The sequence below is a fragment of the Siphateles boraxobius genome, unplaced genomic scaffold (genome assembly GCF_051911475.1).
Source record: "Siphateles boraxobius isolate OS27281-9 unplaced genomic scaffold, OSU_SipBor_1 30, whole genome shotgun sequence".
NCBI classification, from domain to species: domain Eukaryota; kingdom Metazoa; phylum Chordata; class Actinopteri; order Cypriniformes; family Leuciscidae; genus Siphateles; species Siphateles boraxobius.
Window position 1 is genome coordinate 386,874 of NW_027508920.1, and position 25,452 is coordinate 412,325.

Genomic DNA, 25,452 nt, shown 5'->3' on the forward strand with positions numbered 1-25,452 from the left:
TTCATTTGTGTGTGTTGTACTGAAATAAGAAAGTAGTGTAAAGAGATTTGCAACAGTAATTTGAGGAGGTGAAATGTGATTATTTGGAAAATTCCTGTCATAACTGCTTAAAGAAAAATGCCAGCAGGCATTTGCCTCCTGCATAAACTTTAATATTGTTGACATTTTGGGCACACGCGCGTTGCGCACTATTTGTGTTATACAGTATGTAGGCCTTAGAGAGCAGGGTGGCCGATGGCCGATATAAAGCCGATATTTATATTTATATATCAAACATATATATATATATATATATATATATATATATATATGTACACACACATATATTATATATATATATACACACACACTTTATATTTATAAAAATCAATATTTAATAAATTAGATAAATTTAATAAATATTTAAAAATATTTAAAATAAATATACTTAGGCCCTATACTTTAGATGGCAACTTCTTGAATCTGCAATCCTATTACAGTATTTTTCACAAATAAAGTAATTGTTTAAAAATATATTAACATGTGAGTAAAAAGGAAGTAAACACTGTAACAGGGCACTAAGTAATCTGGTGATTTCATGCGCACTGATAATCATATTTTTTTTTACTTTGACTTTTGACAAGGTCATTTTAGATACAGCACACAGTGAAAACGACATGAATATGACAGTGGGCAACTGGATATAGCACAGCATATTTTAAAATGAAGGATTCAAAGTTTTTCGATCGCGTCTCCTGTGAAGCTGATCTTCTGTTCGCATTTACTCACTTCGCACGGACGTCACTCGCAAGAACACTTTTATGCAGGCTACAAATGCACACTTCACAAGATATCACAGGTGGCTTTGATTAAATCGTGCAAGGTCTGTGAAATTAAATGTTTATTAGATATTCAGAGATTTGTTTCAATTATGTAGAAGCGCATTTGCTGAATGTTGACGGTAAATGAGAAAGTATTTTAGCCTGATTGTTTTCTGTTACAAATAATATAAAAGCAAACACATTACTTTTTCGCATACCATTTACTTTCTTTGATTACCAGTTCTGTAGCCACCGGTTCTGTCTAACAATCTATTAGATATGACTGACAGAGAGACGGAGAATGTGAGTGAGCGCTGTGTGATCAAATTCAGGCGCTGCCGTTCTCTTCTCAGGTGCAGGTGCAGTCACAAAAGTTGTAACGTGTGTTTGGGCTTACAGCACGCTGAGACAGCTTTCGTGGATGAGTCATGTTCCCATTGCGGGAATATGACCATCTCTGTGCTGAAATCGAGACTCGCCTACGTTATAAGCGAAGGCCCGCCTCTGGGCCCCACCCTGGTTCTTCTTCTGGGTTACCTTCCCAGAGGAAGACCGGGGTGCCGTCCAAGCTGGGTGATCGGAGGATTACAGTGAGGGGTGATCCGCCTGGCAAAGCCCCTTGGATCCCTCACTCCTCTTACGCACCGCAACCGGTGGAGCTCCCCAATGAACCTACTGGTCCCTCTGTTGTTTCATTTAGGGCCCCTCCAGGGTATAGTTTCTCTATCACAGCATCAGAAGGGGAGCTGAACTCTGGAGATGACGACTCGGCTGCGTGGCCCGAGCCAGATCCAGAGATGTCAGCTATGCTGAAAAAGGACGCCGAGGCGGTGGGGTCGCGTGGAACCCTCCACCGTGTCCTGAGCCGTCTCGGTTGGATGATTGGTTTCTCGGGGCGGGCTGGGCTGGTTCTCAGAAAGAAAGCCTTTTTTTCCTGAAGTGCATGAGGAGCTTACGAGGGTGTGGACGGCACCTTTCTCTGCCAGAAACCACCTAAGTAGCTCCTACCCCCTCACTAACCTTTGCCGGGGGAGCGGTGAAGGGTTACTAGGCTATCCCTCCAGTGGAGCTGTCTGTCGCGATGCAACTGTGTCCGGCGGCCGCTGCCTCCTGGAGAGGTGATCCTCGTTAGGACTTGATATAGCCGCTCCCTCCAGGCGATGTGAAGGCCAGTTGTTGTAAACTCGTTCTTCATGGTGGTATGGGGTGGGTCGTGACCATCTTGGCCCAAGTTGGTCTGCAGTATCTGACCTGAAAGACATGTACTTCAGATCTCTTCCTTCCGCACACAGGCCATCCTGTGTGTTGCGTGTGAGGGTTTGAAGTACCAGTACAGAGTCCTACCCTTCGAGTGCTCCATAGCCAGTTGGGTCAACTGGGAGAGAGCAATCTCGCCCACGGGCTGAGTATCTCTTTTTCAGTTGGGAGAAGGACTCGGTCCAACACGTCTCTTCAAGACGAGAGTGTGTTCAGCTGGTGCTGTATAGAAGTGAAAAAGGGTCCCACTGAAAGAATTTTCAGAGGCTCCTGGGGCATATGGCAGATGCAGCCGCTTGGCTTCCTCCATATGAAGACCGCTTCAGCACTAGCTTCATGATCGAGTCCCAAGGTGACCGTGGCAGAGCAGCACACCCTGTGTGACAACAGTCCACACCGGCTTGCTGCCAAACCCTCACCGACTGAGGGGCCCTGTACAAAGGGCAAGCTTTAACTGAGGCCTGGGCAACCTCCGACTGCATGGACATTCGTGTCTCGAGTTGTTGCAGTTCACCTCGCTTTAAACCGCTGCTCAGCGAGCTGTCCTGGTCTGAAAAGACAACATTGCGACCGTTGCGCTAAGCTTCACTCGCATGTCACAACTCACCCGTTACCTCCTCCTTGAAGTCAGAAGCTTCTGAGGTCGCTTCATTCCATTATTTTTCCTGACTGCTCAATCATGCCGCCAACAGGCCTCACGACAGCTATGGCCAGGGACAGTGGAGACTCCATCCCCTGGCGGTCCAGCTGGGCCGGGACCACTTCGGGGTGCACAGTTACATCTGTTGCCTCTCCGGAATCGTTCCTCTGCCAGATGCGTATTTCTGTCCGAGCGGACAACCTTTGGACAGGCACTGGCTATCAGCTGGCCCCAGGGGCCCCGCAGAAATGTGTTCCCCAGTGAGCCTTCTAAAAGGGGCTATGCAATTCATTGTCTCTTGGTGTCTGCTCAAGTTCAGTGATTTTCATCACACTCACGTGTTTAGCAGAGATGCTCCTAAGCTCAGTGAATTTCATCACACTCAGGTGTTGAGCAGAGATGCTCCTGAAGCTCAGTGATCTTCACATGTAGCGTTGAGCAGTGCTCCTGTCTTGTCCGTGCACGTCGCTTGCACCTACTGTGACAGGTCAGGAGTGGAGAAGGTAGTTGCCCCCTTATTGGCCCAACCAGACCTAGTTCCCCTCGACAGCCTTCCTGACTTCCCCTGAATACATTTCAGGGAAGGGGCATGATGGCACCCTTGTTCAGACCCCTGGAGAGATTCCAGGCCGGTCCTAAAAGCTGGACACGGAGGTTCAAGTGGCTACCGCAAGAATATGTGGTGGTTAACATCACTTCTGCGAGCACTCCCTAAAACAGGAAGTTGTGCTTACGCCAAATAGAAGTGGAACCTATTCGTTGAGTGATTCTTCTCTCCGTGAAGAGATCCTGAGAGCGTTCAGTCATTTCAGTGCTCTTTCCGTCATGATGGGTTGGAGTACGCTATTTTCCTACACCCTCAAAATGATGTTGGCTCTGTTTTTCTTGATGCACATCATGATGCAGAAGCAGGGGAAGCACATACTGATTGTCATGTTCCTGAGGGAGCAAGGGGAATCACCTTGCACCCTCTTTATCCTCTTGGGCTTTATCTCTGGTGCAACTGCACTGCAGAGACCACCCCTGAGCCACTGCAGGCAGTGAGTTAAAAATTCTGTTTTTCAACAGTGCTCCTGCTCGTGTGGTCTCTACTGGGGAGTTGCTCACTTTCGGTCAATGAGATGTGCCTGGTATTCAGGCCGGCTATCTCTCACGAGCTGAGACCACGGCCTGGATATGTGCCCAAGGTTCCTACCTCTCCCTTAATGGGACCATGTAGTGAGCCTGCAAGCATTGCCCCGGAGGAGGCAGACCCAGCCCTGGCTTTCTCTGTCCGTCCACTTCATTGCGGTTATACATGCACAAAACGCAAGCCTTAGTACCTCAGACCAGCTCTTGTCTGTTAAAGAAATCAGCAGAGAGGGAAGGCTGTTTCCAAGTGAGGTTGGCCCACTGCATGGTGGCTGCCGTCCTCTTGGTGAAAATCCTGAGATGCTCATGTCCACTTAGGTGGTGAGCTCCTCTTAAGTGAGTGTGTGCTCCCGCCTAGGCGTTGACACAGAGTGCTTCGCTGACAGATATTCTAGTTGGGGGCTGGGCGACACCTATAGTCGAACCGTTGCTTTCCGTGGGCTCCCTTCTCATGAAGCCAGTTTCACCGTGAGCCCCTGGAATTTAGTAACAAACTTTTATGACAGAAATATCACTACATGTAGCTTAAATTATCTAATTCCTTCATTATCAACACTTTTATAGCCTAATGCTAATGTCTAGAATAGTGATTTAAGTGTGACTACTCTTTGTTTTAAGTCAGTCTCAAACTCAGAAAGTCTGTGGGGGAGTTGGAGGGACAGTTACTTTATCGTGGGGGTGCAGGACAATAGGTGTTAATGTTCCGTCTTTCATATGGAGAGTTTCGGATAGCCAGCCTGATGAGCATGCAAAGGCAAAATTATTTTAAGGATAAATCTCTCGATGTGTCCAAATGTAGGTCCTATATCTTATTAAATTATAAATATTGTAGTTTATTTATTGTATTTAAAGTTTTTTCACACAAAATTTCAATTGAAGTGTTCAATCCAGTTGTTTCAACTGGTTTTGTAGAGTTTTAGAATGTTTGAGCAGTGCACAGCAAATGTCAGAGTGTTACAATCCCAGAGTATTGATGACAAGAGTATCATTTATACACTTTGGAGTAAAATGGGCTTAAAATACACTTGTCAGGTTTCATCAGAAACTCTCTAAAGTGTTAGTATATTGGTTTAGTGTTGATGGGGAGCTGTTGTAGTGTTGGTGGTATGATGAACTCTTTGAGAGTCAATTTGTTGCTGTACCGTCCGCACATGAGATTAGGTTTCGATACGTCATCAGATCGACTACGCGTTGTCATTGGTTGAATCATAAGGCACCCTCGTGGACACCAGTTTCCAACTGACATCTAAAGACGTCGACATTTTGACTCCTCGGGACTGTAGGTAAGAAGCCCTTTTATATACTGTCTATGTAAGAAACCACCAAGTGAATCATGCCGCATATTCCTGTTTGTCTTCTTGTTTTAATTCTCATAACCAAAACGCTTATGTAGAAGTAGAAGAGGTGTGACGTCTGGTAATTTAGTTTAACTAGCTAACTTACTAATTATACTTATGGTAGCTAAAGTAAGTTAATTGCGAATGTTGAATCTAGTAAAACTGATTTACTGTTAACGTTAATCAAACAATCGACAATTAAATGAAATGCAGCATTCATTAGTTAGCTGCCACTCCCAATCTCGGACCTCGTGCAGGCAGAATTGGTGACTAGCTAACATAACGTTAGTAACATTAGCTAACGTTACAGACCGCCTGAACTGATCGAGTCTGACTTTTTTTGCACTACGTTTGGTATTGTGCGCATTCAATAAACCAATTGCATTATTTTATTTTGTAGTAATATGTGAGGAAAACTACAGCAATGCTTTTGAAAGTGCAGTACCAAGGAAAGAAGAAGTACATCAAACTCAATGGAACATCATATCCAGCATTTCTCAGGGAGGGTAAGTTAAGTTAAATTATTATTATTAATTCTCTTTGTTCTCTTGATATTAGAAGTTTAGATCAGAGGTCGTGTTAACCGAATATTTTCCGTCATTGACTGATTTTTTTTTTTAGCAGTAACGGAAACTTCTGAAGGCCTAATCAGGGTTCCTACAGAGTTTCGAAAGTTTGGAAAGTGCTTGATATTAATTTATTTATATAGGACGTCAGATGTAATTAAAACCACCTGGCAATAGTTATATTTTTTATTTTTTTTGTTTAATTTTGCGAGGCAGCCTCTATTGCAAAGAACGTCATGTGTTTTTCCATGCATGTTATTTGGCGCCTAAGTTAGTGTATTCGCCTGCCGCGCAAACATCTACATTAAGATATGTTGCTTGCTGCCATTTTATCGTTAATTGGCTAGATGATAAATAAAAACTGATTGCGTCGAGGAATAAGAGACAAAAAGGAATCCTGTTCTGTATGCAATAAACACACTGATGTGTGCGCTATGGGAGAATCAGCCATTCCATAGGTAATCGGAGACAAACCACTGTTAATTTAACATAAAAGCAAGCCGGCTACTGCGTGCATGGTGTGGCATGACTGAATGTGCGCAAAGTGCGCTCCCTTATTAATTCCTAAAAAGCTGACATCAGTTCATCGCGATCTCACACATCTCTGTTAATATCAATGAAGCTAACAGCACAAATGAATCTTTTATAATATATACACTTTGTTTGTTATAATTAGAGGATTTGCCAGCATACAGAATTCAGCACTGAACAAAAAGTCCGTTTTAAGGGTGAGGGGATTCTATCTTTATACTACTATAATATCTTTAAAATTTTATATAAATATTTTTGAGTCTTCATTTTCTTTTCCAACACAGCTCCAGTTTTTGTTAAAAACACACTAGACATGAAAATGATGTGCATTTTAGGCACTTTTTGTGTGAAATATTTATTTTGTCCATCAAAAGTGTGCTTTCACTTTAATTAAGCGTGAGCTGCGCAGCAAAAATAGTCTCGGCGCTGAAACCATTATCTCAAAATGATATACGATCCGGCCAAATCACAGAGATGCCTATTCCCACGGGACTAATATTATCACAGGACCTCTGTGTTCGGCGAAATATAATAGGTAATTTGTGGGGGAATTTTTACTTTACAATACAGTCATGGTCGATTCGCACGGGATTAAGATCTCAGACAACCTCTGCAATTATTACAAATGACTAGAGGTCACCAGGTAGTAGGCTACTTATCTCGTGCGAGTAGGGCTTTAGAGGACTAACGTTTCGGGAGTGACCACCACTTTTACCAGAGTGAGTTCAGTAAATGATCGTTCCAGTAACCATAGCAACGGGACAAAAAAAATCAGATATGACAATATAGATCTGTGCATCATGTATTACTGTGTAAATACAGACTAATATGCCATTGACAAGAATAAATAAAACAAATCAGTCTTGGCTGAATATGTTTAGATTTAGTTAAATAGTGTACTGAAAAAAACAATGTTTATTTATTGAAATATAATTTTAAGGCATATAAAAAACTCAACTAAACCTAAAGTTGACAACAAAAATACAACCACATTTTTAAAAAGTATCCAAAGAGTGATTTAATATACATAAGTTGTATTCATATTGAAGATTCTAATATTTTAGCTTGTAGTTTTCTAAAGGGGTGCTGTTTATAAATCTCTTAAAAATCTGTACAATCCCTGACTATGAAAAGTGACACTTCATAATTAAAAAATGCATAATCTAGCCTATATGCTCCTATGTCCTGTAAGTTCATGATTAAAAATTAAAATGTGAATTAAAACAAAATCTATTAAATGTTTTATAATTAAAATATGAAAATTAAAATAGCGTAATAGATTATGTTGGAATTTTTACGACTATATCCATCAAAATGAAGGACAATGTGAAAGTTTTAAGCAAACACTACGTTTTGATAATTTTATTATTAGCACCATCATGCTTGTCTACCGTAGCTTTGCCCATTAAAGGAATAGTTCACCCAAAAATGAAAATTCTGTCAGTAATTACTCACCCTCATGTTGTTCCAACCCCGCAAGAACTTCGTTCATCTTCGGAACACGAATTAAGATATTTTTGATTAAATCTGAGAGCTGAATCACTCCTCCATAGGCTTCTTCAGGGATTAAAACTTGTTCCCCGAAATGTTATTAAAGACATCGTTAAAATAGTCCAAGTGACTACAGTGGCTCAATCTTAAGTTTATCAAGTGACGAGAATACTTTTTGTGCGCAAAAACAAACAAAAATAACGACTTTATTTCAACTATACATTTCCTTCTCTGTTGGCCTCTAGTCAGTTAACTTAGTGTGATTGCGTAGAGCTACGTCACACGTAGGCTCACTATTGGCTGACGCTGGTCATGTTTGTGATGCGTGTGACGTACAACAACAGAAGCGCTGCGCTGTTACACTAGTGAACTGACTCGAGGCCCACAGAGAAGGAAATTAATAGTTGAAATAAAGTCGTTATTTTTGTTTTTTTGCGCACAAAAAGTATTCTCGTCGTTTGATAAACTTAAGATTGAGCCACTGTAGTCACTTGGACTAGTTTAACGATGTCTGTAATAACTTTTCGGGGCTGGCAAGTTCAATCCCTCAAGAAGCCTAGGGAGGAGTGATCCAGCTCTCAGATTTAATCAAAAATATCTTAATTCGTGTTCCAAAGATGAACGAAGGTCTTACGGGGTTGGAACAACATCAGGGTGAGTAATTACTGACAGAATTTTCATTTTTGGGTGAACTAACACTTTAAGATATAAATAGTGCTAAAAAACATTATTATTCTCCCACTTTGTTGCATTTTTAAACGCAACAACGTATGTTTTTCTGTATTCAAAGCTAAAGAGAAGTTCAGCATACCCGCTGAGACTAACATGTATGTGCTGGATGACAGCGGAACAGAGGTTGACGAAGAGGTCTTCAGCGACCTCCTGGAGGAAAAAGCAGACATCCTGTGGACCATTGTTAATGTCCTTTCAGTTTTTGGTAAATGGTTGCACAATTACAGTGTACATTGCAAGGTTACAATACCAATGTGTTAACATTGTAATTTATTTGCTATCACAAAACCAAAACATTAGCTTCTCACCCATATCCGATTTGCGCTTTCTATGTTAAAGGACCACTTTGCAGATTTCCAACCTTATAGTGCAGCAGATTAATGGCATATCTCAAGAGAATCGTTCAAATTGGTATAGAAGCATGACATTTGGCACAGATACTCTCCAAGGGTCATTTTTTGGGAAAAAGGCGTTGGCCACCGAAAAATTCAACATGGCGGACATTTTTTCAAGATGGCCGCTATTTTTGTCAAATGCTCATTATGTCAATCGTTCAAACAGTGATATCATGTAGGCATAACATTTTGTGAAAATCCTCTCTTCAGAATGTTTTTTTGGAAAACAGTGCTTGTCCCTCAAATTCAAGTTGGCAACCATTTTTCAAGATGGCCACCATTTTTCTTGAATCCTTACATATTTTTTTTCAAATGGTGATGCTATCATGAAATTTGGTACAAATATTCTTCAAGGAACATTATCATGGAAAAAGGTGTGTGCCAATCGAAAATTCAAGATGGCGACCATTTTCTGGACCATTTTCCAGAAGAAAATGTGAGTTGGTGCTTGCAGTGGCAAAACTCGCCACTCGGTTGCTAGGGTGTGGTACATGATTGCATACGAGCCAACAAACATGTCTGTACGATGTTCTGGTGCCGAGATATGGCTTATTCATGTGTTCAGGTGGTTGCTAGGTGGTTGCTAGAGTGTTTTGGGTTGTTGCTATGGTGTTGGTAGACGGTAGCTAGGGTATTCTGTGTGGTTGTTATGGTGTTGGTAGGTGGTTAGTAGTTGTCACAGATGGTCACTATTGGAGTTCTTAGCATTTTCTTGGCATGATTGAGCACTTACTTAATCGCTATTAGCATGTAGCTGTTCACAGCTAGCATGTGTAGCATGTTGGAACTCCTGTTTGCTAGCATGAGTCAAAAGAGCCAACCCCCATCTCTATACGATGTTCTGATGTAGAGATATGCTGACGTGCAAAGGCAAAAGACCGTAACTTCGTTTTTGGTTGAAAATGAGTTATTGATATTTTTGGCACATTTTTGGCCTGTGTACTTACAGCTGACATCAGTCCCTGTAACTTCTGATGTCCTCAAAGCCTTGTCCTGCACTGATGCGGTCAGATAGTATGGTCTGAACCCGCTCTTTCGACAAACGTGTGATATCGATCGCGAAGGATATATGCAGAGTTGACAGAAAAGTGTTACATATGCCATAGCAGGTGAATACAACAAAGAACTAAAGCCCCGCCTCACCCAGTTCGGGTACCGGACCTGGTTGAAACAATCATGCATCTAGCTGGCAGAGTGCCAAAACTTCGCCGGCGCCTTCAGTAGGGCTGTCGCGGTGAAGGAATTTCCCTTGCGGTAATTTTGAGTGGCTCAATAGAGCTTATGCGGTATTACCGCCATTTATTTATTTCTATTTATTTGTTGTTATATAAATATGTGTTATGATATTGTCAGCATTCACAAAAACAATGTAACCGAACTAAACAGCGTCTCTGCGCATTGAAAGACTGTCACTCAGCGCGCAGTTACATTGTTACGCCAACGGACTGTCGAGTGAGTCATTAAACCGTTCATTCAACGAAAACGTTCAAAAAGCTGATTCCTTAAATGATAGATGTAATGAAACAAGGTGTTAATTATTTTTTAACTTTGAGCTCCACTTTTAAAGGCTCAGCTGGCCAGCAATGCTTCACTTTTGGGCAAAGCCGAAGCAATGCTTCACTTAATAGAGACCAATGGCATTGATTCAATGCGTGACTCGCTGCTTTCCAGCCCCACAGCTTCCTCGCGCTGTGTAATGCTGACCAGAGCTGACGCCATTCATGGTAAATACCACACGTTAAAAGGATGATACGACAAATATTTCGCTTTCCTTGGAAACGGCAAACTTTTCACGAATATACTTGACTTCAAAGAGACGCACGCAGGTAATCGCACGCGCTCAGTCGATCTCATTCACTGTCTGTTTAGGCTTAAGTCCAAATCCACAAAGCCTCTGTACAAATCACCATGATAAACAGTCTTGTTATCATTATTAACTTATTTAACATTCAATACACATGGTACAAACTACGAAGGGTGGCCTTATGAAAAAAGAAAACGCGGTTTGTGGTTGCTGCGGTTACTTGCATTCCTCTGCGGCTGGCCTGTCAGTAGCGCGGTACTACAATATTGCGGTTATCGCGACAGCCCTAGCCTTCAGCACCGCCCTGAACACGGTCGAGCCAACGCAAGAAATATATCACAGGGAGTGATAATAATGAAGCAACAAGGGAATATTGGTGCATAAAACATAATGAAACAAGTGCTGGTGCATACAAGATCAGACCAGCTCAGCTGTTACAAGCAGGTTATACAATCACAGAATCCGGAATAAATCCGCGGGACGAGCGAAGTGCACAAGCACAATAATAGGGCAGACAGGCAGCTGAAACCACTGCATACTGAAAAGACACAGAACACAGAAGGTTGTGCTATAAATGCATTAGTTGTCTAGGTAGTCCAGAACGCGCTCCCTACTGAGTCTCAAGGGGTAAAGCACTGCATAGGCTACTTTTCGTGAACGGACGAGGAGCGTGACACCTTGAACACGAATCTCGGTAAGCGTCTGTGAAAGTATGCGTCTTTCAGATCCATTGCTATAATCCAGTTTCCGGGTCGAATGTGCGCGAGGATCTGTTTTATTGTGATCATTTTGAACGCGTGTTTAGCAAGTCTTATGCCACTCAGTACCACTTGAAGATAGCCTATACTCTTTACTGCTACGGAAGTATTTTGTCATGTCTAATGAATTAATAGGGCCACCAGAATGCAACCAAAGCACAATAAGTAGATAGCTATAAGTAATTGTAAATCATTCAAAATAAATGCCATGATCACTAGATTGTATACAGGTGTTACTATAATGATTTTGTTAATGGTTATCAGCAACCAAATATTGATAATGTGGAAGTTACTGTCTTTTGCCTTGGCATGACTTCTCACTTTTTGCTGACAATACAAAGGCAGAGTACAGTAACTTTAAAATAGTGGTCAAAAGTCAAGTTTGAGCTCAAGATTTTTTTACGTAGATAATTTTTATTACTTAAACATCTAATTGCCAGATTTCAAGTGTCCTACCTATAATTAATTTGGCGGGACAACTAAAAATCTTTAAAGTCATTTTTCTTAGTTCCACACTCTAGCGAGTTAAGGTATTTTGCCTTTGTAGGGCAGTATAGGTCTTGCAAAATGGTAGCTAGGATACTCTCTTTGGTCACTAGGGAGTGACTTTGCAGCTGCCAATCATGAAACTCTAAAGGCTGCGTGTCACTATGAATGATATAAAACAACTCCCATGTCTCTGTGACATTCAGAATAGAAGATATACCTCTTTGGATTTTGGTTGCTAAGGTGCTCAACAATGGTTGCTAGGGAGGGGCTAGAATTGTTCAGGTAATTCATGATTGAATGTTTGCTGCCCCGGGTAAAACGAGACCACACTCATCTTTCTATGATACTTCTATCCAGAGATATCCCTTTTATCTCTTTCAATGGAAGTCAATGGAACTTGTTGCTAAGGTGCTGTAAATGGTTGCTAGGGCGTGGCTTAATAGCTTCACAATGATCCTGAGAGACTGATTGGTCGTCTGAGTAAAATGAGCACGTCCCCTTGTCTCTATGACACTGTGATCCAGAGCTATGTTCAATACAAAATCCCTATGCAATGTGTATGACTGCCCATTTCTGTCAGGGTTCTGTCACTTCTGTCTGGTCTTATCTTAAGCCTGGACGATTTTAAAATTGTCGGCAGATTTTCCAAACCTGAGAGACCCCACAGACCGCGATAAAAAATCACGGGTCTAACAGTTTTGGTCGTACAGTGTGTGGTGCGCAGCCACAAGGCAAAACAAACACATCACACTCGAACCGATTTGACTCCCGAGCATTCCCAGGTCAAACGGAAAATCTCGCAAAATCCCTCAAGATCAAACGTGACTTCAGAGTAAACAATCATGGAGGACGAGGAGGATACAGTGGCGATAGTTTGTAGTTTGTTTTTAACCGAAAAAAAAGTTATCAAAAGAACGGCTGTTTTGATTTTGTTTCCCGGTGCTTCCTCTGCGCCTCGTCACCTCGCTTTCTGATTGGCTACATGCCACAGTCCACTGGCTGCGTGCTCGTTTGTCCCCAGGGGACACCACACACGAGGAGAAATCGGGCCAAAAAAATACAACATGTTGGATATCCCCGATTTGAGATCGGAGCGGTCCCGACGTCCTTTCGAGCAGATGTGAGCACTCTTAACACACCACACACGGCAGGAATATCTGATCAGATTATTTTACGATAATCGGAGCATACTTAAGATTGTCGGAAGGGGTAAATCGGGGCTAAAATCGGCCTAATTATCCTGCCGTGTGAACCAGGCTTAAGTTGGTGACAGAGGTCTGACATTCCTGGTTTGTCATGTTCTAGGTCTGACATTCCTGGTCTGACAATTTCATGGGCCGTCCTACACCATGGTAAGTCAATGGGGCAACTTTGGGCAGCTCCTGCCCCCCAGGGGTGCAACTTTTACCCCATTGTGAGGTATGTTCTTACAGAGCCTGCCAGCCTCTTCAAATGTGGTAAACCGCACGTTTCTGCGAAATCCTCGCTCGGAGCTATGAATCGTCAAAGTTTGTCGCAATGTTAAGTCTATGGGATTTTTTTCGGCCACTTTTTCGCCCCCGGGGCGAACATCGTACCCCCGATCACTTATAAAAGTCATAGCACACCATTTCCTAATAATCCGCACGATTTGATGCCTCATTCGTGGGTCCGTGGCAAAAGCTGCGGGAGGAGATGCGGGTTGGGGACAAAAGTTGGGGCTTTGCCTTTGGCAATGGCGGCCATCTTGAAAATTGGCCGCCACATTGAATTTATGAGTGGACAACGCCTTTTTCCAAAATAGTGGCCCTTAGAGAGTATCTGTGCCAAATTTCATGCTTCTATACCAAAGTGAATGATTTTTTTTACTAATCTGCTGCACTATTACCTCTATCTGTTCTCATTAGGGATATGTGAAAAACTATATTTGATATATAATGGATTAGCCATTTGCCCCGAGTACTTCTCAAAAAACAGCCAGTCTTGCCATCTAGTAGTTCATGTATCATGGCCTAAACTGCTTTAAAGTCTGGCCACATTAACTACCAAAACTCATGTAATGTATAGATGCAGGGCTGGCTCTAGCCCTTTGGTTGCCCTAGGTGAGATTGAGTTTTGCGCACCAGAGGGTTTCGAACAACGCGCCAGCAGCTGAGCACTTGCCTAACGTAATGTAACGTAACCCCCCACCCCACCGTTAGGAAATGATCGACAATAATCATCAATTCAATCTAATAATCAGGTTGACAAGTAAATAAATGTGTGGCTGAGGGGGCGCCTTAGGATGATCATGTTTAATAAACATGTTTTTGTTGCGCTTGTCATTCTAATTCTGTGATTAATGGGATGTAGGCCAAGGGCAACATTAGAGGGCGCCTGCGCGCCGCGCCCCCAACACATTTGTCGCCCTAGGCAACCGCCTACTTCGCCTATAGCAATCGCCGGCCCTGTATAGATGGCAAAGAAAACTGGAAGCAGTTTCACAGGCTTTTTTTTTAAAGGTGCAGTGTGTGATTTTTAACGACATCTAGCGGTTCGGTTGCGAGTTGTACTAAGGGCTCAGCCCACTGCTCACCCCTCCCTTTCGAAGAAGCTACGGTATCTAACATGGGACAAACATATCGTCGTCTGAGACAGCAGAGAATAGCCAGAGTAAGCCAAGAGTGTGTAACATTGTCACTGTTTCTGTACCACAGTCCATTATAAACCACATCATGGATAAAGTTTACAAAGCCATAGTCAGGTGAGGATCAAGGGTCTTAATATATAATATAATAATAGTAATCAGCTGATTGTCTCACAAACGTAACCAGAACATTTCCCCCCACATAGCAAACCCATAATACAGTGAGGGAGAAGAACCACATGAAACTATGCAACTATATATTTTTTCTAACAGGGTAGTAAAAGTTTAGCTGGCTAAATATGAGCTGTGACTGTGGCTGAGCTGGTTAAAGCGTAAAGCCTTGTTTAAACTTGACGCGTGCGCATGAGCCCAAAGGTGCGCCTCCGCATCCCCTAGACACCATTTACTACACACAATAGGCTTTTTTCTCTGATTTTGAAAACTCTTCGCGATCGACTTAAAATGCTTCCAAGATCGACTTGTCGACCGCGATCGACGGGTTGGTGATTCCTGTAACGTTACTGTTTTACGGTCAATGACAAGAGGACTAATCAGCTGTCTCACGAACGTGAGCAAATAGCACATAGCAAAGCCATAACACAGCGAGGGAGAAGAACTAAGTTACATGAAACAATCCAACTACATATTTTACACCACTGACAAGGGAAAAGTCACTACTCACGGTGTTTATGGCTAGCTTCTAGCTTTCTGCTGCTTCTCTTTCAAGGTAGTGAGGAAACGCGCTCTGTAGTGCTGTTTGTTCGCGTTCGGCTACGGTAGAAACATGACGTCACAATATGTCGACCTTCATAGAAGGGGGTGCCCGCGGTTATGTAGATATAAATGTCTCAATCTAAGGTAATAAAAACATTACGGTTTATTAAGTAAGTTCTTTATACACCACTGAAAACATAGTTATGGATTTCATATTGCATTTCTGTTAATAGATACTCAAAAGTTTTACACATTGCACCTTTAACGTCTCCTCACTTAAACCTTTTGAAACATTGACTGAAATAATGTTTTTTAAATGATGATCTGTTTGCCCTTTTTAGACTCTCCCATCCAGTCCTTGTGCACAGACACCTTGACACTATCATCACGCTCATCGGACAGTGATGCTTCTCTGATGTCCCCAAAAAGACAGCGCATTGATGATGCCTTTGTGATGTCCCCAAAAAGTCTACATACTGAAGACAGTTCTTCACAAGCCAAAGAGGGGATGTTTTTTCAGAAAATTTCTCTTTATGTGGTAAATATTGTATATTTTTTGCATAACATATTTTTTTCATAACGTTTTTTCCTTTTTTCAAGCTTGTCAAAAGAATTCTGGAACAAAAGCCTGGAGGGGAGAAAATCCTTACAAAATATGCTATGACAGGAGAGATGAAGGACCGAGCACGCCGTGAACTCGTCAACATTGTTGTTGCTGAAATGTTTGAAAAGTATGGGTAAGTAAAATGTTTTATGGTGCATGATTTGGTAGTAGAAGTGGTAGTAGAAGTGTATATTCATAGTATTCAATTGCAGATATGGTGGTTGTAATCAAATAGGTGATTATATTTAAATGACAACCATGGCCAATGAGCTGTGGCCTTGGGCGGATCATAGGGTTTCCAGTGTGTTGGTTTTAATACACAACATTTATTCCACAGATGTGCTCCCCCTATGGAGATTAGAGCACAGTATGCATTGGGGATAGTAACACTGTTCCCCTCTCTAAAAGATCCCTACTCCAAAAAAGGCTATGTGAGTACATATTTAAAAGTAAGGTTAATCTTAATAACCAAATGAGGTTCTGGTGCATTTTAGAAGTCTCACACTTCTTTTCTAAAGATCTCTATTGATTTATGCTGAAACTATTTTTTATAAGTTTCCATCTTTGTTGATGCTGTCTTTAGGAACACTTTTTTGACATAGACAGCAATGAGGGCTACATTTCCTGGAAGATTAAAAACACACAGCGAGACCGCAGCAATGCCGGTATCAGTGGGGGTCGGAGAAGGAGCTCTCACACTACAGGCAGCAGTGGACCAAACTTACAGAGAGAAGTGACTAAAGTGCAGCAGTTGGTGGGAGACCAGTGTCGTGAGGCCATATCTCTACTGAAACACAGCACAGACAACGAACAGATCTTCATGAAAATGAGAGAAACCTTCCAGCACAGACAAAGGTTGATCCATGATCCTGAGCAATGCAGCACAGTGCTTACTGTGTTCCCAAGGTTCCTTGACACAAAAGGCCTGGTAAGTTTTTGCAATGTCAAGAACAGCTGTTCAAACATGAAAACTGTCACCTACTACTATACCACCATCATCAAATACACATATGCTTGCTTCCTCCCCTTTAGGTGGCACAAGACTTTGACCTGTTGTTTGGAGCGGAGACTTCATCAAAACTCCTTGAGAAATGGGATTTCCTGAAGGCCAAAGTAATAGAGCAAGCCAAGGACATCAACAAGACACCCCTGCTTGAACACCTCATCCAGTCTGCAGAAGAGAACACTGATGAGGATGACGAGGTCCCAGGTAAATAATTGACATTAATCTTGTATCTTTCAAATGTCGACTTATTTAATTTATTTACCACGACAAATGGTTGTGTAGACATATTTTTTTTAGGGTTGCAACTACAAATCAATAAAATCGATAATGAAAATAAACAAGAAAGAATTTCATTATCAATTAGTTGGGTCTGTGACGTCACTGTGTAAAATCCCAGTCATTGATGTCACTTCACAATGGTGAAAAAACGTGCAGAAGTCGCAGAGTTAGCTGCTTGTAATGGTATTAACGTGGCCTGTCTTGTCAGATGCTGTGACAAATGTGTGTGATGTTTAATTTGTTTTGAGATTTCCTCAGCATTTTACACAACGTCCTTACAGTAATTGAGTCTTCAGTAAACTTCACTGAATGAGCGCAAGTCCGTGCATCAATCAAACGGCGCTCAAAATGGATGCGCAATAACCCTTGACTTAAATACTAATTTTGATCAAATATTTTGTTTGACTTTATATTTAGCTTTAAACTCTACATGAAACAAAAGTAATTGTGTTTTTATGAGAGCAGTTACTGTAATGAGATTATGTAATTCTATATAAATGTTAAAAATCTCATTTAATGTGTTACTGTAGAACATTCAACCTCTAACCAGTTTACACTTAGTTTGTGCTTTTGTTTTTATTTTTAGCATTTTTAATATAGTGGTTTTTAACGTTATTAAAAATATATATATATATTTTCAAAATGTATAGACCTTATGCAGCCCCTCCCCTTTTCAGCGCTGCGCTCGTTGTCTTTTGTCTTCCGGTCTGTATTTTCACAGCGATCTTGCCTATTTGTAAATGAACGGCTCATTTTAAAATCTTCCTGGTATACTGACATTTGTTAAGACATCTGCTTTAAACATTACAATCCTCATGATAACTTTTGTTAACTTTACATCAAGTAAATCCACTTCAAAAGCTAATTACTCCTGGACAGCAATCCCATAGAAATATACAGAGCGACCGCAAAAATGGAAGTTCAAAGACAATATTCCAAAGATGGTGGCGCCCTTGTTTCTCTGGCGCATAAGGTCTATAGTATATTCCACGTAGATTAATTTTATACTATTTCCATAGGCCTCGATTTGCACAATGTTTGAAGGTGAGCATTGTAAAGAATAAAATTTCCCTGATAAAATACAGAAGAAAAAAATGTGGCCTTTTAATCCAAGCAATTGATTAATAATTGACAGGTTAATCGATTATCAAAAAATTGCTAGTTGCAGAACTTGTATTGTTATTGAAAAGAGTTTTGAGTTTTAATATTGATGTAGAATCAAAGGTTTTGGTCATGCTTAAAGCAGGTGCTCCTCCCTTCTCAGGTTGGGATAGTGACATGGCCTCGCTGTTACTGCTGGTCTACCTCCTCCCACCACCTCCAAGTGGAAAGAAGGGAGCTTTAAAGATCAGTACTCGGGAAGCTGTGGATCATGTTGTCAAGTTTCATAAGGTCAGTGTGTCCTGATCTCCAATTGCAATAGCCATTGTCAAAAGGCAATTGTGTAACCCCCCCAGATTATTGATCTGTTTGTTACTGATAATTTATGTTTTGCCTCCTTGAAGTGCATAGCGAATAGAGAGTGGGGTTCACCTCTTTTTACTGCAGTCTTTTGCTCGTTCATTCTTATTTTTAGTTGTTTGTTTGTCTTGCCAAAGTATTGGAGTTTGTAGGGACATGTGATAAGGTAACCAACATTGATGACCTCTCTGTTTGATTCTCTTTGTGTGACCGTGGTACAAAAACCTTGGTTGCCTTACCTTATCCTTATATGCTGGATAGATCCTGCATGGGAAAGCTAACTGTCCATCAAAGGTTTCTATCAGAGTGTGACTTATCCATCAAAATGTGATGTTCAGTGTAGATACATTTCTGTTTATTGTTATCTTACAGTCGTGTCGCAGCCTTCAGGAGCACTCTGGTCCAAACCAGCGGAGGCAGCCCTACATCCTGGCAGTTGGGACGACAAGAAAGCACATCCATGAGTTCTACATTGCATTGGATGGTGATCTGCTTCCCTGCAAGGGCAAGTCTTCCCTGTCAGCCTTTGATGAACTTTTCAAAGCACATTATGTTTTCAGCATCTCCTATGACCAGGCCTTAAATGTCATGTACACATTTGTACAGACCACCATCTACAACATAGATGTAGGTCATTCTCACGAAGCTCCCAGAGTCAAGGACCTAAGAGCTAAGCTCCTCAACTAAAAAAATTACGATGTTCAGACGCTTTGTTTGCAAGTCGAATTTTGTTACCGTTCAAATGTTGATCCGTCATCTCAAAGTTTCCCATGCCTTTTATCCTGGTAAGAAGTTTCAATTGATATGTGACCAGAGTGGATGCCACCAGAGATTTGGGACTATTTCAGGCTTTAGAAAACATCTTCATAAAAAACATATCACTAAAAGTTTAGATCAATTTGAGAACGAACCCGTCATAGTTGACGCCTCTAATGAACCCGTAGTTAATTTAATTCCAGAGCAACCAGAGAATTCTCCAGGCTGTAATGAGACCAGGCGACATACCCAAGAAATGTGTTCATCCCTTATTGCAAAACTCTAAGGCTGTGGTGTGGCTACTAATATCATAACGACTGTTGTTGAAAATATGGAGGAACTTGTAGAGGAATTGCATTCAACAGTTAAAGATGATGTTGTAAAATTACTCCCTAACGATGAGGAGATCAGAACAAAGTTTGACGATTATTTTGACAACCTTGAAAATCAATTTAGCAAAATGAACACTGAGGCAAAAAGGAAAAAAACATTTCAGTGAAAAATGGGGTATTGTAGAACCTGTTGAGGTAGCCCTAGGTGTGAGGTATGACACTAGAAGGAATCGAAACACTGGCACATATGATCAAGTTCCCATAACAGACACATTTGTTTATATTCCTCTATTGCAAACTTTGAAGTTCATATTCACCAACCAAGAGATCTGTGATCATTTTGTGCAGCCTTCTGAGAAAACGTCTCGGTTACGTATGTAACCCTCGTTCCCTGAGTAGGGAACGGAGACGTTACGTCGGATGACGACGAATGGGGTTTCGCTTAGAACACCTATCGACTTCGAGTATTACAAAACGAGCCAATGGTAAAGAAATGCCATGGGTCTGCGGAATTTGCATGACGTAACTCCGCCCCACCTCGTGGGTATAAAAGGAGGACGCCAGCAACAGGCAGATATGTTTCTTCGCTGAGGAGCCAAGACTGAGCTCAGGCGATCCCCGCGGTACAGCGGAAAGTGGCAGGCAGACATAACGTCTCCGTTCCCTACTCAGGGAACGAGGGTTACATACGTAACCGAGACGTTCCCTTTCGTTGTCACTCCGAGTTACGTCGGATGACGACGAATGGGGTTACCAGTCTAATCACGCCACCTTCTCAGCTGTCTTCCAGTGCCCTGCGTAAATCTGAGATCCCTGTCGTGAGACTGGCACGGACGAAGGACTCCTATTTAGCACAGGAATACCAAGGTACACTGGGGAGCATATCCCAAAGTTTAGGGGAAATATGCAATTACTGCCAACCCAGAGGGGGGGGACTAAGAGAATACACATATGACCCGAAGGAGACATATGGAGAACACTGGGGTGTCCAGCCGCAGGTGGAATATTTCAACCCCAGGGGTGGCAAGGTGGCTTGCCAAGGGAAAGACACCCGCTCAGAGAGGCTTACAGTGGAAATACACATGTGGGGGTCGCTCAGAGGAGGGACCATGCACACGGGAGGCACCTAGCCGACGCACAGGCAATAGACACTGGCGCCAACGTCAGGAGTGCTGGAGGAACTCAGGGCTTTTCGGGGAAGCTCACCTGTGGAGAATATCGCACGTATCCAGTCCGTGGAGTGGAATGGCGAGCAAGCGAAGACACCTGAGCGGGTCCAGTACTAGCTGGTTGAAGCGAGTACATGAGAGGACACTGGCTCCACTCGGAGATTGTAGAATCTGGCGAATGTGTTAGGTGTCGCCCAGCCTGCAGCTCTGCAGATGTCTGTTAGCGAGGCGCCATGCGCTAGAGCCCAAGAGGATGCCACACTCCGGGTGGAGTGGGCGGTCACACCAAGGGGGCACGGTCGACCTTGCTGCTGGTATGCCAAGGCAATGGCGTCCACTATCCAGTGAGACAACCTTTGCTTGGAGAGAGCCTTTCCCTTCAGCTTCCCACCATAACAGACAAAGAGCTGGTCTGAGGTCCTGAAACACTGCGTCCTGTCTACATAGGCGCTGAGGGCGCGTACTGGACAGAGCAGTGCCAAGGCTGGGTCTGCCTCCTCCGGGGGCAGCGCTTGCAGGTTCACCACCTGGTCCCGGAAGGGAGTGGTAGGAACCTTGGGCACATATCCAGGCCGGGGTCTCAGGATCACGTGAGAGTAAGCCGGCCCAAATTCCAGGCACGCTTCGTCAACGGAGAATGCATGCAAGTCCCCCACCCTCTTGATGGAGGCCAATGCAACCAGGAGCGCTGTCTTCATAGACAGGAACTTAAGCTCCACTGATTGCAAAGGCTCAAAGGGAGCACTCCGCAGGGCAGTTAGAACCACTGAGAGGTCCCAAGAGGGAACGAGAGGAGGGAGAGGAGGATTCAGTCTCATCGCTCCTCTCAGGAACCTGATGATCAGGTCGTACCTTCCAACAGACTTACCTTCGACTGGGTCATGGTGTGCGGCAATAGCGGCAACATAGACTTTCAGGGTGGAGGGAGACAGCCTTCGCTCCAGCCTATCTTGAAGGAAGGAAAGCACGACACTAATCGAACATCTCCGGGGGTCTTCTCGGTGAGAAGAGCACCAGTTGACGAAGAGGTTCCACTTCAACGCGTAGACGTGTCTCGTGGACGACGCTCTAGCGGAAGTGATGGTAGCCGCCACTGTAGGTGGAAGGGTACTCAACCCTGCTTCGTCCCGTCCAGGAGCCACACGTGGAGGTTCCAAAGATCGGGACGAGGGTGCCATAGGGTGCCCCGTCCCTGAGAAAGGAGGTCCTTCGTCAGGGGAATCGGCCAAGGAGGTACTGTCGCGAGGAGTACTAGTTCGGAGAACCAGGTCCGGGCGGGCCAGTACGGCGCGACCAGAATGACCTGCTCCTCGTCCTCCCTGACCTAGCGCAAGGTCTGCGCAAGAAGGCTCACTGGGGGAAACGCATACTTGCGGCCCTGCGGCCAGCTGTGCGCCAGAGCATCCGTGCCGAGCGTGCCCTCGGTCAGGGAATAAGACTGGGCGCAATGGGTCGAGTCGTGGGAGGCAAACAGATCTATCTGTGCGTCCCCGAACTGGTCCCAAATCAGCTGGACCGACTGGGGATGGAGTCGCCATTCTCCAGGGAGTGGCTGAAGCCGTGAGAGCACGTAGGCTGCACAGTTCAGGGCTCCGGTGGAAATAAATGGCATGAAGCGACCTCAGATGCTTCTGACTCCATATGGGGAGGTGGCGAGCGAGTTGCGACAAACGGCGGGAGCGTAGACCACCTTGATGGTTGATGTACGCTACAGTGGCGGTATTGTCTGAGCGGACTAGTACGTGTTGGTTCTTGAGCACGGCCCGGAAGCGGCGCAAAGCAAGACGTACGGCCAGCAACTCGAGGCAATTGACATACCAGAGGCGACGGGGTCCTGTCCAGGAGCCCGCGGCAGCACGTCCATTGCACATGGCACCCCAGCCCGTGGAGGAGGCATCTGTCGTTACAACAACATGCCGCGAAGCTCGTTCCAGGGGCACTCCGGCCCGTAGAAAACTGAGGTTCGACCACGGGGTGAAGGTCTGACGGCAGGTCGGAGTAACTGTTACTCGGAGGGTGCCGTGTTGCCATGCCCACCTCGGGACTCGGTCGCGAAGCCAAAGCTGAAGCGGTCTCATATGAAGCAATCCGAGCGGCGTTGCCGCGGCTGCAGAAGCCATATGCCCAGGAGCCTCTGAAAAAGTTTCAGTGGAACCGCACTCTTGCCCTCGAACTGTCTCAGGCAAGTCAGCAGTGACTGCGCGCGCGCTAGCTCGTAAGCTGCGCAGACATGGCGACCGAGTCGATATCCATACCGAGAAAAGAGATCCTCTGCACGGGGCAAAGTTTGCTCTTCTCCCAGTTGACCCGAAGGCCCAGACGAGCTAGGTGCCGAAGCACTAGGTCCCTATGTTCGCAACCTGAACTCGAGAGTGAGCTATGATCAGCCAGTCGTCGATATAACTCAGGATGCGAACCCCGTGTTCCCGAAGGGGAACAAGGGCAGCCTCGACGACCTTCGTGAAGATGCGAGGAGATAGGGCTAGCCCGAGAGGGAAAACCGCGTACTGGATGCCTGCCCCTGAAAGAAAACCGAAGGAACGGTCTGTGTCAAGGAGAATAGAGACATGAAGTAGGCGTCCTTCAGGTCGATCGCTGCAAACCAATCCTAGGCCGTATGCATTCGAAAACGCGTTTGAGCATCTTGAACGGCATCCTGTGAAGGGAGCGGTTCAGCACGCGCAAGTCCAGGATTGGCCGTAACCCACCGGTTTTATTGGGGACAATGAAGTAGGGGCTGAGAAGCCGGCTGACCTCATCTCGGCTGGAGGGACAGTCTCGATTGCGCCCTTCGCCAGCAGGGTGGCAATCTCTGCTCTCCTGATGGGGGCATAGCCACCGACAAAAGTGGAGCGGACTCCCCAAGTGGGGAGGAGACCGTGCGAACTGAATCGCATAGCCGAGCCTGATGGTCCGCGCGACCCAGCGGGACAGACGGGGAAGCTCTAACCAGGCTCCCAGGAACTGAACCAGCGGGATCATGTGACCACAGGCGTCCCCCCGGAGGGGCAGCGAAGCGGAGTAACTGGCCCAGACGTGGACGGCATAGCGGCCCGATGTGGGGGCACAGTTAGCAACCGCGCCCTGGCAGAGGGGCCAGGGGAGGACCAGGCTGGTCGTCCCGCGGGGGCCTGCTCTGCCAGGGGTCTGGCGATAGAGGGGGACAGGGGCGAAGCGGTCCGTGGACGGCACGCCATGTCAACCACCTCTGGGACAGAGGGGGACGAGGAGAGCACGGCTTGTGGGCGGCGCTCTGTGACGTCCGAGAACTCTGTGCTCAGAGACGGGAGAATCAGCTCTTTGGAGAATAAGGATTCTTCCCCGGCCCTCCCCGGGGAAAGGAGTGGTCCTGCTACCAACTCCTGGAAAGAACTGAGTCCCATCTCTGAGGAGCCCAACTCAAGAGCGCCGCTTAACCCGGCGTGTAGCAGGGTGCGGGGCTGGAGAGGACTGTGGCGTCCGACCGCGGCCTCCAGAGCCGGCCCGGGTGAACGGGCGGGGTGGGAGCGCGGGGGGGCGCCCTCGGCAGTGGGCAGACCGAGGGATCTGAGCGGACGGCGGGGCCGTCGGGACAGAATCAACCTCAGTCTGCTCCATCGCCGAGGTGCCCGTCTCACGAGCGCCGCTTAACCCGGCGTGTAGCGGGGGGCGGGGCTGGAGAGGGCTGTGGCGTCCGCCCGCGGCCCCCAGAGCCGCCCCGTGAACGGGCGGGGTGGGAGCCGCGGGAGGGCGCCTTCGGCGGTGGGCAGACGAGGGATCTGAGCGGACGGCGGGGCCGTCGGGACAGAATCAACCTCACTCTGCTCATGGGCGGCTGAGAGCTGTTGGGCAAGCCCTCAACCGCACCGCCGAAGAGGCCGACCTGGGATATGGGAATGTCGGACAGACGGGTCCGCGCGACATCCAGCACATCAGACAGGTTCAGCCACAGACTGGTGAGCATCACCTGACCCAGGGAGCGTACGGCCACTTTCGTCGCTCAGAGAGCAAGGTCAGTGGCGGCGCGCAGCTCAGTGAAGAGCCCTGGGTCAGTCCCGCCCTCGTGCAGGTCCATGAGCATCCGGGTCAGGTGGACCAGCAGAATGACCATGGCATGCAGTGAGGCGGCTGCCAGTCCCGTGGCGCTATAGGATCTCGCCACAAGCGTAGACGAAAAACTACAGACCACGGGCGGGTGCTTAGGATTGCGCCGAGAAGAAGCACTCTGAGGACACATAGCATCGCAACAGAGCGTTCAGCCGGGGGAACCCCAGTGTACCCAAGGGCAGCGGCCCCATCGAGGGGAGGAAAGGCGGATGAGATCAGCGAGCGGTCCTAAGAAGACAAGGGGGTCTTCTAGGACTTCGAGATCTCATCATGCACGTCCGGGAAGAGAGGTATTGGGGTTTGCCACGGACGAGGGTCGGCGGCCTTACCCAAAACCAATCGTCCCAGGAAAGCATGGCCGTCATCTCCGGATCAGACTCAGGCACAGCCGTAGGCAGCTGTGACGAGCCCTCACTTCCAGAAGACTCAAGCCCACCTAGTGATGCTGCAACAGACATGGCATCTTCCTCTGTAGCTTCAACTGAAACACGCGGGCCACCAGAGGGTAG

The 25,452-nt window shown here is 45.3% G+C and overlaps 1 protein-coding gene across 1 annotated transcript; it reads left to right on the top strand.

Moving 5' to 3' along the window:
* The first annotated feature begins 5,589 nt into the window (after nucleotides 1-5,589).
* Nucleotides 5,590-19,287, top strand: LOC143757157 (uncharacterized). The gene is made up of 9 exons (XM_077248105.1): nucleotides 5,590-5,671; nucleotides 8,544-8,690; nucleotides 15,592-15,788; nucleotides 15,851-15,987; nucleotides 16,192-16,285; nucleotides 16,438-16,782; nucleotides 16,887-17,064; nucleotides 18,404-18,531; nucleotides 18,973-19,287. Exons 1-9 carry the CDS (start codon nucleotides 5,590-5,592, stop codon nucleotides 19,285-19,287), a joined length of 1,623 nt encoding a protein of 540 aa, XP_077104220.1.
* Nucleotides 19,288-25,452: the final 6,165 nt, after the last annotated feature.